Source organism: Oryctolagus cuniculus, chromosome 4, assembly GCF_964237555.1.
Source record: "Oryctolagus cuniculus chromosome 4, mOryCun1.1, whole genome shotgun sequence".
In the NCBI taxonomy this organism is placed as follows: Eukaryota; Metazoa; Chordata; class Mammalia; order Lagomorpha; family Leporidae; genus Oryctolagus; species Oryctolagus cuniculus.
The window spans coordinates 45,347,751-45,367,145 of NC_091435.1; the positions used below are offsets into that span (position 1 = coordinate 45,347,751).

Sequence of the window (19,395 nt, forward strand, 5' to 3'; positions counted from 1 at the left end):
GTGTTACAAATTAAATAAATATGGTCTTTGAGATACAGTTGCCAGAACTGAAAAGCTCAACATATCAAGCATTTTTATTTTTTTAATAAATATTTTTTATTTATTTGACAGAGTTCTAGACAGTCAGAGACAGAGAGAAAGATCTTCCTTCCACTGGTTCACTCCCCAAATGGCCGCTATGGCCGGCGCTGCGCTGATCAGGAGCCAGGTGCTTCTTCCTGGTCTCCCATGTGGGTGCAGGAGCCCAAGCACTTGGGCCATCCTCCACTGCTTTCACAGGCCACAGCAGAGAGCTGGATTGGAAGAGGAGCAACTGGGACTAGAACCCGGCACCCATTGGGATGCCGGCGCCGCAGGCGGAGGATTAACTAAGTGAGCCACAGCGCCAGCCCCCACATTTTTCTTAATAAATGAGATTCTGGTGATGCCAAAAGTTAGTCTTTTTTTACAGGAGTTAAGATGATTTTCTAGTTGAGATTTCAAAACTACATTTTTAAATTAAGTAGGTGCAGCCTGTGTATCTGTAGTCATTGTTAGCATTCCACTCATTCATTCATTTAACAAAGACTGCACGCCTACTGTGAGCCAACACTTTGGCAAACCTGGAGAAGTAACAGCAGACACACCAGGGGTCTGCCCTGCCCTGGTGTTAACAGTTCAGGATGCAAGAATCCATAAAGTACATTTGCTGTGGCTCAACAGCAAAAAGCTAATGTTTGGAAAGATTTAAAAAATAATAAACAAATTGCTGTGAAACACTTCTTTGGGCCCTATGCTCTAAATATTTGCTTCAAAGGTGTCAATTATGATAGAGGTTCTTAATGTCATAATAAAATTCTAAGGAACCTATATTGGCCCTCAAGTTCAAAACTTTCAGTTCAAACTATCAGAGTTGTTAAGTGGAATATTGGCTAGCTTATTTTATAATTAGGTAGTCTTTAAATATGTGACATCACTCGCCATGAGGCTAACATGCTAATGAAGAGGCTCCAAAAAGGAACTTTTAAGTGAAAAGAACCTTATGTGGCCTCATAACCTTGTCTGTGAGCAGAGACTCGTTTTATTCCTGTTAGCTTCTTTGGCTTACAATGTACCACGTGACTTCTGAGAATAATTATTTTAAAGAAGATAACAATACAAATTGTTGGATGATGTTTTTAAAATAGAGGAAGAAAATCTGCAAAAAGTTCTTTGTATGAAATGAGTTTTTAAGTTAACCAAGTAATTTCTGTTTTTTCTGGGGAAAGAAAGGAAGGAAAAAAATGGGTGGGTGGTGGTGTATGGGGGGAGGAATGGCTACTACTAACCAGACAATCTTATCTGCATTCAAGATGCTCCTTAGAAATAGAAAATAAACTTTGATTCAGACTTGTTTTTACCCGCTTTTCTCTCTGCCTTCGGTTGCAAAACCAAACTCTTACTACTTCTTTCTCTAGGTTCAGTTCTTCAGCCATCCGCGTGATTTCTTGAGAGGAAGGCTTGTTCTGCTCTCCGAAGTGTCTCTCCAGAGCGTCTTTAGCTGCAATGCTGGGGTAGGATGGGGACAGAGGGTGAGATTAGGTTGTTTTTAGTGTTTTTTTTTTCTTTTTGGCAGATTGAAACTACTTAGATTCAATTTTGTAAATACTAACAAAAAAGGAGACTTAAAGAAATATTTTCGAAGCTCATCAAGCAAAGACAAACACGATTTGCTAAACATTTCGATGTTTCTTATGCCAGTCAGGTTACTTTCTGTGTTTATCCCACTTTATGCCACAAGAGGGCACCACGTTCTTGAAAAGGAACGAATATTTCCATAGGCATTTCTAAATGTGCTCCCCCAAATCATTTCGGTTACTCAACAGTTAGTGAGATGTCTAGCTAACAAGTAAACAACCCAAACAAAACCTGTCTTTTCCTGTGGTGCCTCACAGAAACTGCAGAAAATATCAACAATCTTTCCGTAGTGAAATGCAAGACTTTAAGAGACTTTGAGAATGAAATACTGATTACTAGTTTTGTTCTTTTTAATAAGGTAAAACAGCAGAAGTGATCACACTCTCAGAAATGATTGTTTGAGGGCCAACACCATGGTGCAGTAGGTTAATCCTCCGCCTGCTGTGCTGGCCTCGCATATGGGTGGTTCTAGTTCTAGCTGCTCCTCTTCTAGTCCAGCTCTCTGCTGTGGCCTGGGAAGGCAGTAGAAGATGACCCAAGTCCTTGGGCCCCTGCACCAGCATGGGAGACCATGAAGAAGCACCGTGTGGCCATTGGGGAGTGAACCAACGGAAGGAAGACCTCCCTCTCTCTCTCTCTCTCTCTAGGCCTCTCACTGTCTAACTCTACATCTCAAATAAATAAATAAAAAATCTTAAAAAAAAAATGATTGTTTTGTTTCTATTTTTATCAAAAACTATTGGGGCAAAAGGGTTCTTGAATCAAACAATACGTACTTTCCCACCAAATTGTAAAAATTACTGGTTCTCCATTTATATTGTTTTTAAAGTTTAATAATGTTATCTTAGATCTTCAGTTGATTCCTCATCTTCCATTTGTGTGTTTATGCTGCACTACAGTACAATCAGGTGCTGATTCCATTTGTAAGCTATCTTTTTCTTCCTCTAGTGATTTTAGTATCTCAAAAGAATACCTTATGGTCGTCCTCCGTTTCCTTTTCCTTTCATTTGCTCCCACTTTTTCATTGTATAAAGCTGTGCAATGGGAAAAGAAGGATAATTACAAACACCACGTAGATTTTGTTAACCTCCTATCAGACTTGGGGTTCAAATTTTCTTTATAAAAAATGCAAAATAAAACTTCCACGCATTCTTGACTTGAATGTTTTACAGTCTATGTCATTTTATATTACAGATGCTAAAGGAGATGTTAATGTAGAGATAAGTATTATCCTTGAAAAGATAATTTCTTTCAAATGATATCCTCTCCTCACCTTTGTTAAAACACTTCATGTGAATACTTGCAAACCTTGCTGTTTTTCCAGTCTTGACATTAGTATGAGCAGATAACTTGATAGCCTTAAATTGCTCATCTGTTTTCTTGAATGTCAAGTGCGTACAAGGCTCTGCATTCATTAATATTAGCTTGAAAAAATGATTATGTACATTTACTTCAGTATAGTAGAGGCAAAAAATCTGCACATGTTAAAAATGTGTTACACCTCTTCCTGCAGATGCCTCTTTATCTAGAGAGCTTTCCTTACCTACTTGTTCTCAGTAAACATTTTGACACTTGCCTTCCCCACCTTTTGCACTATTATATAGCAAGATATTTAGTTTTTATCTCCAAAGAAAAGGAGAGTGCTCTCCCACCTTTCGCTTTATCATTAATTCTACCAGTTGGAGCTCCTATTGTTAGGTTAAAACATCGGGCAGTTTTCAGAGACAAAGCTTTTATACCTCCGACTTGCTCAGCTTCCTCCAGCCATTTGGATAATATTGCTTTTAGTTTGCAGGCATTTTTAAAGCTGAGCTGCAAGTTCTCAAATCGGCAGATAGTGGTCTGACTGAATTCAGAGCCGTGCACAGCTGCCAGTGCTTCCCCGACATTCGTCTGGGTGTATCCTGTGGAAGGACATTGAGACCGTTAGCGCCAGCTATTCCGGAGCATTCATTTTGGCCCATGCTTACACAAATCTGGCAGCATTCTTTGCAAATTTTTAAATTCTGGTTCTTATTTATTTTTGGAGACTTACATTATTTAATAAGGATCAGGGTAAGACTGTACAGTGCTTCAACAAATATTCCCTCTAGTTAGTAAATTGTTTTTCCCCTGGAAGTCAAAAAATTCAGATAGGGACATCAGCCATTCATAGTATTTAGACAAGTTGGATAGGTAGGTCATAAACACTTTGCAAGACACTTAAAAGTTCTTGTATTTTTAAACAATTTTAAACATCTGATATATGCTTAAAATTTTTAACATACTAACCAAAATCCATAAAATCTATGGTGATATAAATATTTTTATTTCCATTGTAAGAGTGAAAAATTCAACTAGATTGCTGAAGAGTGTCAAGTAAAATTAATAATGATGCTTACTGCCTCTAAAAACATGTTTATTACCAGGCTGTGATCATATGTTTTATGCATATCTCTGAGCATATTTATTTATTATATTGTTTGGTAATGTTTCTATCTCCAGGCAAAATATCCTTGTTGGTTGTTCCAAACTTTTTAAAAAATACAGCTGAAATAAACCATCACCATATAACTTGAAACATTCACAGAACTATAAGTATAAATCTGAAAATAATTGTTAAAAAAAGGTGCCTCTATTGTGTTTATATTGAAAGTGGCAACCACATATTATTTCATTGCCCAAGGCTACATACCTATTTGTACAAAATGATTACATGCGATGCCCATTGATAAATATTATTTTAAAATTACCTGTGGTTCATTCCACAAATGCAGAGGTTTGAATTACTTTTTCAATCCATTTTTAAAAAATGTACTACTTTATGGATGTTAACTGAACTTAATTATTATTTTATATTAAAACATTTTTCAATAGAAAATGAGCATAGATTCTCCTTAGGTAGTTCACAAAGAATGCATACAAGTGACAGCAAAACATAAGAAAGAAAACACTTCATTCTACACATAATAAGAGAAATTTAGAATGAATCTACAATGAGATGCTACTTTGACCTATCTGATTTGCAAATATTAAATCAATAGCATATTTTTTCCTTCCTCCATTGTTTATTCAATATTACAGCCTCTGTTCCCAGTGCTGGAGATATACCATTAAGGAGAAAGCAAAAGAAAATACAAAAACCAAAAACCTTATGCCTTCTTGGAGCTTACATTCTGAGGATGGCAAAAGAGGCACTCCTCATAGTAATAAATTTGGTACAACTGCTAGAGTCCAATTTGACAGTATCCATCAAAATTACAATACAAGTTCTATTTCATATGGCATTTTTTCTTTTTTGCCTAGGGTTGCTTCTAACATTTTTTCTAAACATTTATTTATATAGATACAAAATGACAGTTTTAAGGCTAATCACCGTGGCATTGATTTTAACAGCAAAATATTCTAAACATTCCTAGCAGTAGAGGACTGGTTAAGTAAATTGCAGTGTATTTGTAAAGTGGAATTTGACAGATCCATAAAAGGAAAGGAGCTCTAAGCAAATTAATAACGAAAAGTCTCCAACAAATACTGGCGTGAAAAAAGTATGAATATTTGCTTATATATGTATGAGCTATATCTGGGAAGATGTACAAGACATTAATAACGTTGATAAACAGGAAAAACAGACTGTCTTCAAGTCCCTATACCCTTCACGGTTTGGTATCAAATGAATGCATTATCTATACAAAGAAAATGTGGACTAAAAGGGCACTCCAAAACTAATTTTGAGAGGCTAAGTTGGAAAAGAATACTATTAATTTTGAAATCTATGTACTGGGGCCAAGAATATACAAGGAAATAGCGGTTTTTGTAGGCTTTTTATAAAAAGTCCACACTGAAAATGTAGAATGACTGTTTAAACTTCTAAACAGTGTAGAAGAGACTGAACAGTAGGAAGAGTAAAGATTTGCAGACCCCGTCATTTGACCCATTGCTTTAAAAAACACATACTCGGGGCGGACAGCGGGTTAAAGCCCTGGCCTGCAGCGCTGGCATCCCATATGGCCACCAGTTCAAGTCCCGACTGGGCCACTACCAATCCAGCTTCCTGCCAATGTGCCTGGGAAAGCAGCAGAGGATGGCCCAAGTGCTTGGGCCTCTGTACCCACATGGGAGACCCAGAAGAAGCTCCTGGCTCCTGGCTTTGGATCGGCTCAGCTCCAGCCATTGTGGTCATTTGGGGAGTGAACCAGCAGATGGAAGACCTCTCTCTCTGTCTCTACTTCTCTCTGTAACTGTTTCAAATAATTAAATAAATCTTAAAAAAAAAAAAAAAAAACATACCCAACTTAATCCTTCTCACTTTAAATTCATTGGCAAACTTTTCAAGTTCGCGGATTTCTGGAGAATCCATGTCTATTGGCTCTTCCGCCAGTTTGCTTTTCCGCCTGAGTTCTTGCTTGAAATCAGCAGCTGTGGGGTCCTCCGCCAGGAGTGGCTGATGTAAGGGAGGGAATCCGTGACTCAAGGTGTGGTCAGGAAACTTATAAAGACAAGGGGTTAAACTACCTGGGAGTGAACAAGGAAAAGGAAAGGGCCATTTGTTAATATCTCTAATTTCTATGCAAAGCCAGGGTTTTCCTTGCTAGAGCCCATTACTCTGCTATCACCAGCCTCAGTGGTTAAAGGTTACCTTAACTTTCAGTCTTCCAAAGTAGGAGTCAGAGCAGCTTAGTAGAAATGGCGCTAATGTTCCACCTTCTCCAGAGGAGCAAAATCAAAGCTAATGTGAAAGGAAAGAAGCAGGAGATTGCCCTGACTGAAGTAAAACAAGCAACTTCTAAAAATGGCAGTTTTCAGCCGGTGCCACGGCTCAATAGCTAATCCTCCGCCTGCAGCGCCAGCACACCAGGTTCTAGTCCCAGTCGGGGCACCGGGTTCTAGTCCCAGTTGCTCCTCTTCCAGTCCAGCTCACTGCTGTGGCCCGGGAGAACAGTGGAGGATGGCCCAAGTGCTTGGGCCCTGCACCCCATGGGAGACCAGGAGAAGCACCTGGCTCCTGGCTTCAGATCAGCGCAGTGCGGTGCGCTGGCCGCAGCGGCCATTGGGGCGTGAACCAATGGAAAAAGAAGACCTTTCTCTCTGTCTCTCTCTCTTACTGTCCACTCTGCCTGCCTGTCAAAAAAAAAAAAAAATGTCAGCTTACCAGTTTACCTTCATTTTTTTCTTTCTTAAAACATAACTTTCTGAGGCTCCACCAGAAGCAGAATGCCTGTGTTGAGCTCTGGTTTGTTAATTCATTGAACAAGTTATCTGTGATGTTTGTTATACTCAAGGTGCTAAGACTAGCACTGAGGAGTTCTCCTGTGATTGAGAAATTGATTTTACAGTATTAAAACGTCCCACTGTTTTACTGCTGAATGCTTAATTTCTGTGAGAAATATCTGTGTCTTCAAATGTAACAAGACAGGTATAAAGAGTTATGAAAACATAAAATACACTAATGTGGTTAAATAGATTTGGGGAGTCAATAAAAAAGTTCTTATTATTAAGTGTACTAGTAAAATGAGAGTTACAAAATTTCTTGAAAAATATATAGTGAAGTCACATCTACATTATTTTTTAAGGAGAAGCAAAAATAAGTGACAAGGAACATTGCAGTCCCAGATATGATGGGTAATTATCCGACAGTGATGATGTATGAGCCCTACTGAGCGGGTGAAATGACAGATCACAAAAAAGATAAAATACTATGAAATTTAAAAAAATGTTTTCAGATTTTATTCCTCATTAGGAGAGAAGAGTCTATCCTAGTTTGGAGCATAGCTGAGAGTATGGTACATGGGCCAAATTTTGTTCCACTTTTTTTCCTCACTATATTACAGGTTTTATTGGTAGATTTCAATTGAAAGGCTGATGCTGTAGCACAGTGGATTAAAGCCCCAGCCTGCAGTGCTATCATCCCATATGGGCACCAGCTCAAGTCCTGGCTGTTCCACTTCCAAACTAGTCCTTGGACCCTTGAACCACGGGGCAGACCTGGAAGAAGCTCCTGGTTTTGGATGAGCTCAGCTCTGGCCGTAGTGGCCATTTATGGAGTGAACCAGTGAATGGAAGACCTCTGGCTCTGTATCTACCTCCCTCTCTGTAACTGTCTTTCAAACAAATAAATAAATCTTAAAAAAATTTTCAATTAAATTTATATTAAATAACATGCATAATCAAGACATTTGGATATAAAAATGTAGAGTAATTAATCACTGTTCTTATGAGTTTAAATAAATATTTAAAAATCAATTGCTACAGAATATATGCAATACTTATTCTTAGAAACTTACTAAAAATCACATCAGGAGTTTATGCTGCCTATTATTTTTGCATAAATACATTCATAATTCAAAGACATGAGTAATAATGTATTTCACCAGAATATATAAATCTTGTATTAATATATCAATATATAATGAGCAAAGAACCATGTTAAGTCAGCAAATTGTTGGTTTATATTATTTACATGAGAATATGTGATTATAAAGTACACCGCAATCCAACAGAACATCATTTTTCTGAAGAAAAGTAAACATACAAGTGAAGGATCAAAGAAAAGTGCATGGCTGCTTAAAAGTGGGAAAAAAATTTGGAACACACTATTTTGCCTTGAAAAGTCTATGTTATTTTACAAACCCAAATCATCCAGTTTTACTTCTGCAAATGACAACATTCCATTTTGTGCTATGGTGTAAAGTGTGCTGATTAGATCACAGAAAAGCCATAAAGAGCCTGATTGTATCAGGGTGTGCACCTTGTCAAAGTGAGTGAAGCTGTTGCGTGTGACGCTGGCATCCCATATGAGCACCAGTTTGAGTCTGGGCTGCTTCGCATCCAAGCCAACTCCCAATAACGCGCCTGGGAAAGCGCCATAAGATGTTCCAAGTGCTTTGTCCACTATTATCCATGTGGGAGACTCATATGGAGTTGTAGATTTTACATAAATTTAATTTCTGAATATTTTAGTACTATTAATCATTACTTTCTGTTCCTCTTGTTAATCATAATCATGAATACTATAAATCTTCTATGAAATATTTTTTACTCACTTAACACTTGCTGCATTCTTTATCCTTATAGATAGATATGTAAAAACAAGTTAAGAAGGATATATATGTGTGTGTGTGTGTTTCCCCAAACTTATAATTTAAGAAATTTAAGTAAAAAGAAATTATTTAACTTTCCTCTGATTCCAAGACAGATTAGTTATACAGTTCAAAGAAGAATTGAATTCCAATAAATGTTGCAATTAACCACATAAAAATAATTACCCAATTCATTTGGCAGGCAAGATGTACTCAGGTAAATTAAATGACTTTCCTTTAAAGTTTTTTTCCCTGCAGTTGAACACATTGAGCTGCATTAAGCAAATGCCTTAAGACAAAACATTTATAATTAGTTCAGAGAATATTAGACACATGCCATCCCTAGATCAAGAAAGCTTAGAGGTATTTTATACATTATAACTCCTTTGGAAAAGTGGATACATAAAAAATAAATTAGAAGGGAGTTCATTAAAAGTGGACAAGAAATAGAATGCTCTAACATTTGACCTCCAGCCAAGAAGGAAAATCTGAGCCTCACATACTTCTATTTTCTCTTGTATGACAGCATCCACAATTATCTGCAGGTGTCAGTTTTCATGGAACTGATTTTGCACAGAAATTCACTAGGTAGTTACAAGCACAGCCAAACAAATTTCTGTTTCAATCTTGTATTTGAGAGAGTATGGAGAAAAGATGCTATGGTATAAGTGGCAAGGTATTTCTCCTGTTGTTTTAAAGTCTGTGTTTCTACAAACTAAAAAGAGTCAAAAAAAAAAAAAAAAAAGACTTTTTCTAAAAGGGGCGAGTCAAGTGCAGCAGAAGTCTTCCAAAGATTTTCCAAAACATTGCCCGAGCAAAGTTGTCATTAGATCTAGACAAGTGCATGCTTAATAGTGTGGAAGTGTCTGCACACTCTGTACAGTCACAAGTCCATTTTCACATGCAGACACATGTGCCACGGCCTGTCGGAACTGCTCTCTGTGCATTTTTGTGTGGTGGAGGTAGAAAGAGAACAAATGGTAAATCATTTATAGCAAAGGGGGACAGAGACAGGGCTTGCCTTGCAAGGCGCTGCTAAGTCAATGTACCGTGGAATGGGGCAAATTGATCTCTGTGGCATCTCGCTAGCTGACATCAGGATACAGGGTGGAAGCTTTACGACAACAGAGGAGGCAAAGGGACAGCATAAAATGTACCCCCTGATGTTGACATGCACAGGAACACTGACGTTTCCATTTCTCTCTCCTTTTTATATGCACAACACACTTGAAACACAACAACTTGAAGCAAATCATAGATTTCCACAGCGCTCTTTCCCTTTTGTGTGTTGGTATGTCCTGTCCAAGTACAAAAAGGATCCACTCCTTGCTTTTTTTTTTTTTTTAAAGATTTGTTTATTTAGTTGAGAGGCAGAGTTACAGACAGAGGAGAGGTCTTCCATCTGCTGATTCACTTCCCAAATGGCCACAACGGCCAGAGCTGGGCCGACCTATCCGAAGCAAAGAGTCAAGAGCCAGGACCCTCCTCGGGGTCTCCTTTGTAAGTGCAGGGGCCCAAGCACTTGGGCCAATCCTTCACTAGTTTCTCAGTCATTAGCAGAGAGCTGGATCGAAAGTGAAGCAGCTGGTACTCGAACCGGCGCCCACAGGGGATGCCAGTGCTGCAGGTGGAGGCTTAACCTGCACCACGGTGCCAGCCCCCGCTGCCTGCTTTTGTAAATAATTAACTGGAACACAGCCATGCCTATTTGTTCATTTATTACTTATGACTATTTTTCTGCTATAGTAACAGAGACTAGAAAGCTTGAGGCATTTCCTGTCTTGTTCTTTACAGAAAAAGGTAGACAAGTTGAAAATAACTGCTATTGAATGATGGCTTCTGTTCAGAGACCAAAGATCTTCAGAATTACTGCTTCTGTTAGAACTTCTACAAAAGAACAATTTAGGGTGAAAGAACATTAAACAAAATAAAGTAAGCAAACAAGGAAGGGAGAACAGAAAGGAGGGAGGAGGGAAGTAGGGCGAGAAAGAGGGAGAACTGGAGGAAGGAAGCTGAAGGGGGTGGGGGGGGAGGAAGATGGAATGCTGGGTAGACGCTTTCTCCAGGTCGGCGGTCACGCTGAGGTCTGCTGCCATTTGTGTGAGCCCAGGTGAAGAGAGCAGATTCAGTCTTTGCTCTTATTATCTACTTATTAAATAAAGCAGCTGTTTGCCATCTTGATTAATTCCCAAATAATAGTGTTTCCTTTCTTCTTCTTTCCTCTTAGATCAGTATTTTTTAAACCAGGACTCTGCCACCACCTCCTGGTGTGGCAGTTACATCGTGTTAACTATGGCTGGCCTAAGACTGCCACATTTGTTGCTCAGTTTCCACCAGGCAGTGGGAAAGTGAAGAACTCTTTGGGCGCTTTTCCTAAATTTCACTCTGTTTTAGAAACTGGAGAACAAGAAAGATTTCAAATATCCACTAATCAGAATTTAGTGAATTTTGAAACTTTTTCCTTTTGTGTTGGCCTAGAAAAGGTTTTGAATAGCATTTGAAAGTCTCTGTTCTCACCAGCACCGCGGCTCACTAGGCTAATCCTCTGCCTTGCGGCGCCGGCACACCGGGTTCTAGTCCCGGTCGGGGTTCCGGATTCTGTCCCAGTTGCCCCTCTTCCAGGCCAGCTCTCTGCTGTGGCCAGGGAGTGCAGTGTAGGATGGCCCAGGGAGCGCAGTGGAGGATGGCCCAAGTGCTTGGGCCCTGCACCCCATGGGAGACCAGGAGAAGCACCTGGCTTCTGCCATTGGATCAGCGCGATGCGCCGGCCGCGGCGGCCATTGGAGGGTGAACCAACGGCAAAGGAAGACCTTTCTCTCAGTCTCCCTCTCTCACTGTCCACTCTGCCTGTCAAAAAAAAAAAAAAGTCTCTGTTCTCTATTATTTTTTTCTATAACTGTTGAATTATCTAACTTCTTAGGAATGAAGAAACAGAAGCAGGAATTTAGCTGCCACTATATCTGTCAAGATCAAAAGAGAAAGCAGATTGAGTTGATACAAATTTACTGCAACTCGGCCAGCGCTGTGGCTCACTAGGCTAATCCTCTGCCTGCGGTGCCAGCACACCGGGTTCTAGTCCCAGTCGGGGCACCGGATTCTGTCTCGGTTCCCCCTCTTCCAGGCCAGCTCTCTGCTGTGGCCCGGGAGTGCAGTGGAGGATGGCCCAAGTCCTTGGGCCCTGCACCCACATGGGAGACCAGGAGAAGCACCTGGCTTCTGCCTTCGGATCAGCGCGGTGTGCCAGCTGCAGCAGCCACTGGGGGGGTTAACCAACGGAAAAGGAAGACCTTTCTCTCTGTTTCTCTCTCTCTGCCTGTCAAAAAAAAAAAAAAATTACTGCAACTCAATTGTCATAGAGTTCTTGCACCCACCACAATGTAGACAAGAAAAGATTGAAATTCAGAGGCGTTAAAGTGACTTGAGCAAGGTTAGAAATGCGTTAATGGGGTGGCTAATTTATTGCTCCCAATTAGTCATTTTCTTTTGTTTAGCTGCACCTGTTCCATGAGATGCTTTCATTCAGTGTTTCTAAAAGTTCTACCAACCTGACAGAATTCTAGCTCTAGTTCTTTCCTTTCTGTGGGCTATTAACTTAATAAAATGCTCAGACTAATGCAACAAAATATGGGTAATAAAATAGCCATATTAAAATAAAATAATTTCACACCTTTGAAGTACAGTCCTCTGTGGATTCCTTTTCATGTAAATATGTGACACTGAACCTGTCTTTGTTGTTGGCAAGGCACTTCTGTGGCTTTGGATTTTGTGGAAGCAATTGAGTTGATTAACACTTTTTGATTTCTCAGAACATTAAAATGACATCACTAGGTTTCTATTGTGTATTTCCTACTAGATCTCTCGTATTTCTGAATTCCTGTATTTATAACTCAATTTGTGCAGCTTCTCTGGGGATGAAGGCAGGAGAGTTCAGATTCTCTAAGATTTAATCTTGCATTAAGTAAATGCTAATACTGAATATATGTCAACTATAGCCATGTTGGCAAATTATAAAGCATATCACCTTTTCATAATATCCTTCTTAAAAATAGTCAATTGCAATCTTGTACTGGCATGGCCTTTCTTTTAATGAAAAAATATATTTAATTCTACAGTGGAACCTCTAAATCTTGTCACTAAGCCAGGTTTTGAATACTTTTAAGAGCCTTTTCTAGGAACCTTTCCTTTAACTGTGATGAGGAAGAGGAAAATGCAAAGCAAATTCACTGAGGGTAGTTTTATCAGCAAAACCTGAGCTGCCTATTGACACTCAATGTGCCCAACAGGCCCGTTGGCTGTAGTCTCCAGAGCGGGAAGTTTGCTTGACGTCTGAGCCTGATGCCAAACTCATAGGCGAGCCACAGCCCACTTCGATTTAGTGGGAAGCAAGCTGCTAGCACAAAACCCTCTTAAGTTGTTTGAGGGAGAAGGTAGTGGTAGCTATTGGGTGACTGATTTCATTTCTGTTCTAAGGGCAGTTGTTAGAGGGTCAGACCCTGCTTGGTTAGAGAAAAAGCTGAAGAAGCATCCTTGTTCCTGGGACTCCTGTGACTGAACTGCGAGGCCTTTCCTCCAGGAGACAAGAGCACTTGGCCATGAGCTTGTCATTTCTTGTCTGCATAATCAAAATGTTCCAAGGCTACAGGAAGCATCCACTTGTACCTCCAGTAGCTAATGCATACATTTTACTAAGTACACTTTATCAAGTATATGGATCCTAGGTGATCAAGTTTCAAAGAGGAAGAAAAAAGGTAGCATTCCTTGTTTCTTAATTGATAAATAAAAACATCAGGATTCATAGCAATCTTTAGGAACATTAGCCTTCGTTTTATCATAAATGTGAGGACACTAGCTTACTCAAAATGCTGCTTGATAGAATGTTAGGGAAGCCAACATTTTCATGGGATATTATTTTTATTTTAAAATTTTAGTATCTTATTTAGTGTCCAACTAAGAAACTTTGAGGCATCACAAGTTGGTGAACTAGGGCCCAGCATTGTGATATAGTGGGTGATACCGCTGCCTGCAATGCCAGCATCTCATACGAGTGCTGGCTCCTGTCCTGGTTGCTCCATTTCTAATCCAACTCTCTGTTAATGTGCCTGCAAAGGCAGCGGAAGATGGCCCAAGGGCTTGGGCCTCTGCCACCCACCTGGCAGACCTGGAAAGAAGTTCCTGGCTCCTGGATTCCTCCTGTCTGAGACCAGCTCAAGCCCGGACCAGCCCCGACTATTGCAACCATATGGGGAGTGAACGAGCAGATGAAAGATCTCCCTCTCTCCGTCTCAGCCTCTAACTCTACCTTTCAAACAAATAAATAAATCTGAAAAAAAAAAAGATTGGTGAACTAAATTATTTGTTGCATTTTATTTCAAAATTAAAAGCATAAATCCTTGTGTATGTTTGTGTGTATGTGTGTTTGTATTATGTGTGTTTGTGTTTTATTGCTAACCTGGATAACAAAATAGAAATAAGTTAGAAAAGATTTTCCTAACATCTGATTCGTTTATCCAATATTTCTTTCTCAGTATCACACAGATACATACACACACATACAACACACAACACACACACAGACATATGTACATTTTATCATATCATCGTAATTTATTGTTACTGATGAGTTCTTCTGCTGAAGAAATAAATATAGATCAAAAATCTCCTTTATAAACAGAGCAACAAGTACAAAGTCTATGTATAGCACAACTAAATAGTTCATTAAATCATTAAAATCACTTATCTGGCCATTCTGTGAAATTAAGCAATGAATTTTGAGATGAGTGAACTTCATTGGCCAGATGTTCCCATTCTTTAAAAACCATGCTTTCAATGCATTCTTATAAGCATCAGTAAATAAATGGCTATAGATGGTGTAGTGATACTTTCCTTAGCCAGAAGAGAAAAGTGTATAATTTCAATTATTGCAGTCTCAGTTAAGACTCAGACGCAATTCAGAAGGGACTGCCACAGCCTGGAACAGCTATTGCTAAAGTCCCTGAACATCACTCTTAGCCTTCATTCAGTGTCTTGTTTATCTTTATGGACCAAATATCCTATAGAAATAGTGATGAAGGGAGTATTCTGCAGTGTTGTTTTCATACGTTAGCAACTAGCCAGCCACATGAGGGTACTGAGCACTTGCAATAGTGCTAGTGCAATTGAGGAGCCGAATTTCACATTTTATGTTATTTTAATCTACATTAAATTTAAATAGCCCCATAAAACTAGTAACTACTGTATTATTACTGAAGGCAATCCTGTAATATCATTAACACGGGACAGCCCAGAATTTGACTACAGTGAATTCAAACAAAACTTACACAAAGCGAACGTAGGATATAAGAAACAAGAGTTCAGGATGTAAAACAGGACAATTAGATATAACTGTGATCTCAGCAGACATCACAAATCAGGGAACATCTCAATAAGTGGTTGTTTTCCCAGTGATTTCCATGGCTAAGTGATCAGATCTCTCATCACATCTGGTCACTATTCGCTCGGGCCCAGGAAATCCAGCAAAGAGTCTCTGCAGGCCGGCGCCGCGGCTCACTAGGCTAATCCTTCGCCTAGCGGCGCCGGCACACCGGGTTCTAGTCCCGGTCGGGGCGCCGGATTCTGTCCTGGTTGCCCCTCTTCCAGGCCAGCCCTCTGCTGTGGCCAGGGAGTGCAGTGGAGGATGGCCCAGGTGCTTGGGCCCTGCACCCCATGGGAGACCAGGAAAAGCACCTGGCTCCTGGCTCCTGCCATCGGATCAGCGCGGTGCGCCGGCCGCAGTGCGCTGGCCGCGGCGGCCATTGGAGGGTGAACCAACGGCAAAAAGGAAGACCTTTCTCTCTGTCTCTCTCTCTCACTGTCCACTCTGCCTGTCAAAAAAAAAAAAAAAAAAAAAAAAAGAAAAGAAAAAAAGAGTCTCTGCAAATCAATGTCATGTATAAGGACAATTTGGCTTACCTGCCATCACTCCATAGGTTGACGGCTGGTTTCCATAATGACAGGAAGGTACAGAATAATGAAGTCCCGTTGCTGTGTTTTCCAACATCATCACCAACAAATGTGTGTGCAAACATTTAGGAGTTTGGATCAAAGACAAAATAGATGGGACTGGTAAGAAAATGTATGAGGATTCAAGACACATTCACTTAATTTCAAAAATAGACATTTATGCCATTCTTAAGATTATGCAAAACACTTTTTTTCTCATTTGCTGGAGGTTCTCTGATGAATAGGTTAAAATTAGGCATCAAAGTTTGTTTCAGGTAATGAGGTCATCAAAGAGAAGAATAACCTCCATTAATTATCCCACGTCCTGTGCTACAGCTAAGGGCCCCACAAAAAAGGGATGACTGGCCAGTTCTTACTTTGTTTTTTTGGAATTTACATAACCCATGTAAGTCCCACACAACACAGACATCGCAACAACTGACTAGAAGAATAGTCTTAAAACTCCTGTGTACCATGGTATTATAAAGTGGTATTTCTCTGGAAGAAAACACAGAAATTGATGTGATTAATTTTTACTTTTACTCATCCTCTTAACAAACTTCTTCTGTCAATGAGGAAATGGTGGAGTAACTAGCTTCATGTTGGATATAATCATAAAACTCCTACTTCATTCAGGGTGTTATGAAAAACCTGTAACAGATGCATAATATGCTGATATTGATGATGTTGATGTTTCATGCCCATAATCCATTCAACCACTCTAATGATAAAGCCGGCCAAAAAAGAAGTTAATTGACTGTTCAGTGACTAGGTTTCATAATGACTGAACCTAGTAGATATATATATCACCTTACTCATAAGTACTTATAGATTTCATGGAATCAATGTGTATTATGAAAGTAAACTTGAATTGCTAAACTTCCACCAAGATGACAAAAAAATGTACTACTGACAATAAAACCACTAGTCAATGTTTCCTTATGTATTTTATTTTCTCAGCTTTCCTTTACATCTTGAATATGGTGTATATGGAAATATAACTATACTTTAGTGAGTAAATATGAGGTAATATATAGAATGAAGTTACTTTGAGAATATTGAAAAATAACCTTGTGATAAAAATGTGTGACATCTTCATGAAGAAAGCACAATACTTGGCCGGCGCTGCGGCTCACTAGGCTAACCCTTTGCCTGTGGCGCCGGCACCCTGGATTCTAGTCCCGGTTGAGACGTTGGTTCTGTTCTGGTTGCTCCTCTTCCATTCCAGCTCTGTGCTGTGGCCCAGGGAAGGCAGTGGAGGACGGGCCAAATGCTTGGGCCCTGCACCCACATGGGAGACCAGGAGGAAGCACCTGGCTCCTGGCTTCAGATCAGCGCAGTGCGCCGGCCGTAGCCGCCATTTGGGGGGGTGAACCAATGGAAAGAAGACCTTTCTTCTCTGTCTCTCTCTAAAATAATAATAATAAAAGTACAATATTTGTTCTAAACAAAGGAACACCTTCACTTTTTAAAATATCTGCATGCTTTCATTTTACAACTGGCATGTAGAAACAACTAATTTCATTTGACAACATGATTACATGTAAACATTTTACTATATATTCTAAAGTTACACAAATAAACATGGACAAAACAAGTACGAAAGTGCTCTTGTTAGAATTTATACTTCTTAGATAATTTGATGTATATAATTTTAATTTGAACATTATTATGTCAAAATATTTTGGGACTTTTTTATTCTTTTTTTTACTTCTTAGTTTTAAATAATTTTGTTTCTCTGATTTTAAGAAGTTGGGTAAAGGACGGCAAAGTTACTAAATATATATACATTTACTTTTTAAAAATAAATAGAATTATGAGCCTAAAATTAGATCATTTTTAACATCATTACTTAAATTCTAAATTTTATTTTCATGTTGGTCAAATGCTCTTCACCACAGTAGGTTAAAGAAATAATACATGATTCTCCTTATTCCCAACCTAGAGACAGAGAGATCTATTATGTGAATACATAATTAGCTGTGTGGTCAAGGTTTAGATTTATTTATAGCATATATTTTTCGTGAACGAAGCACTTTATTATATTTTCCAAACAGCGTGCTTTGAAGTTACTTACAGTATTGTTTTTTTAATTAAATTATGATAATTTTTGATAGGTGGGAAAAAAATCTCATTAATGATTTTACCAAAGCCCAACTATCTCATCTCTAGATTTTTAAAAATCTCAGCTAAAACTTGATGTTAAATTTAAATATATTTTTGGAAACTGCCTAGTTATAATAAAAGACCAAGCATAAATTCTTTAAATTAGAATATAACTGTATCGATTCAAGTTTTGATTTCTAAATATGAAACAGTTCATTTCATTTCTAAATGAAAAGTACATTTAAAACAAATGGAAAATGAATATCATGCTGCTACTTAATGGAAGAAATTTACTCAGTTCAAGATTTAATAATAAATAAATAAATAAATCACTGCTTGCTACATCTCAGATAAGGAGTTGATTTACTAGCAAAATATATATATCTGGTTGATGTGTTGAGACAATGTGCTTGAATTTTCAAGTTTATTTTTTATTCAATAAAGTTACTAAGGACAAATATTAAAACTTGATTGGAGGTGGAAATCGCTTTAGAAGTCAATTTTTCTTAGTTTTTAACATATTTAATATAGTTCATAGATACAATTCAAAGAATATAATAATGTGAAAAAATCAACTGTTTATGGACTCCCTATGTTATATTACTTCTAGATTTGAACTGTAAGTTTTATGATATATTAAAGTCTAAGACCATTAAAAGTTAATTATTTTATTCTTTGAACTCTGTTATTGGTATTGGAAATTATTATGCAGTTTTTTATTATAATATAATAGCTCCTTTTATGCATCGGAAATGTCTGAAAAATCAAATCAATCTTTAATATAAAAACATAATGACTTTTAAACATTAAGCTGCTTTAGAACGTTTGTTTTGTTCCTTATTTCATAACCATTTCCATCACAGTGCTTTCATATTAAAATATTCAAGTTCATTGTTTTCTTAGGTAGAAAACATCTTTATTATAATAAAGCCAAGAATAATTTAAATGATTGCACTTATTAATATTTCTTTAAACAATCTTAGACATTTTGGCTTTTTAAAATATTCTTCATATTTAACATATTAAATTGAAGGGGAAAGTAAAACAAAGCATCCGTTCTGAAATACTTAGGTCTAGCCATTTGCAAACTGACATTGTAGTTAGTACCTGTGGACATCACATTGGTGGTGTGGTTGGAGACTGGTAGACACTCAGCGGCGCTGTGATGCATTATCAGAGGCAGAGTTGCAGGAGCGTCAGAATTCAGAGGTATAAAGGTATCAGCTGAAGCAAAAGATTGGCAACTCATTCCCAAAAGAAAGTAGAAAAAGAAGAAGAACCGCTGCTCCCTAGTCCGTGTTATTGTATTACTGTCTCAAAGGGCCGCTTCAATTCTCACTCCTTGCATATATACATCAGGAAGGCTCTGGGGCACCAGGAGGGCGTGTGCTAGAATTTATACTGCAAGGAAATCCCTTTATACATGTTAATAGTCTTTTCCCAGGAGTATTGCTGTATCAATCTGGACCGTCCTCCTTTCTTACCCAAACATAATCCATGCCCAAGAAGGAAGCCAGTTCTGGGGTACAGGTTGAGAAAGAAGAAATCTGAAACTTGACTTGACAACTTCATTAATTCAGACTTTTAAGAGAGAAAAGAA

The 19,395-nt window shown here is 38.5% G+C and overlaps 1 protein-coding gene across 2 annotated transcripts; it reads right to left on the reverse strand.

Moving 5' to 3' along the window:
* Positions 1-1,316: 1,316 nt before the first annotated feature.
* POU1F1 (POU class 1 homeobox 1) lies at positions 1,317-19,044 on the reverse strand. Of its 2 annotated transcripts, none has more exons than XM_051819177.2 (6): positions 18,903-19,044; positions 15,660-15,731; positions 5,923-6,147; positions 3,396-3,560; positions 2,630-2,690; positions 1,317-1,527 (listed from the first exon to the last, which is right to left on the reverse strand). In XM_051819177.2, exons 1-6 carry the CDS (start codon positions 19,042-19,044, stop codon positions 1,317-1,319), a joined length of 876 nt encoding a protein of 291 aa, XP_051675137.1. The 2 variants fall into 2 exon arrangements, with proteins under 2 accessions (XP_051675137.1, XP_008265321.2); XM_008267099.4 differs by having other exon boundaries at positions 15,660-15,809.
* Between the last annotated feature and the right edge of the window lie 351 nt (positions 19,045-19,395).

Bases quoted from the DNA above. Each gene is read 5' to 3' on its own strand.
- POU1F1 (XM_008267099.4), bottom strand. From the start codon at position 19,044: ATGAGTTGCCAATCTTTTGCTTCAGCTGATACCTTTATACCTCTGAAT. The intron at 3,561-5,922 runs GTATGTTTTTTT...GTCCTTCCACAG, and splicing joins AGTGAGAAGGATTAAGTTGG to GATACACCCAGACGAATGTC. The intron at 1,528-2,629 runs GTATTCTTTTGA...ATCCTACCCCAG, and splicing joins AAACGGAGGACGACCATAAG to CATTGCAGCTAAAGACGCTC.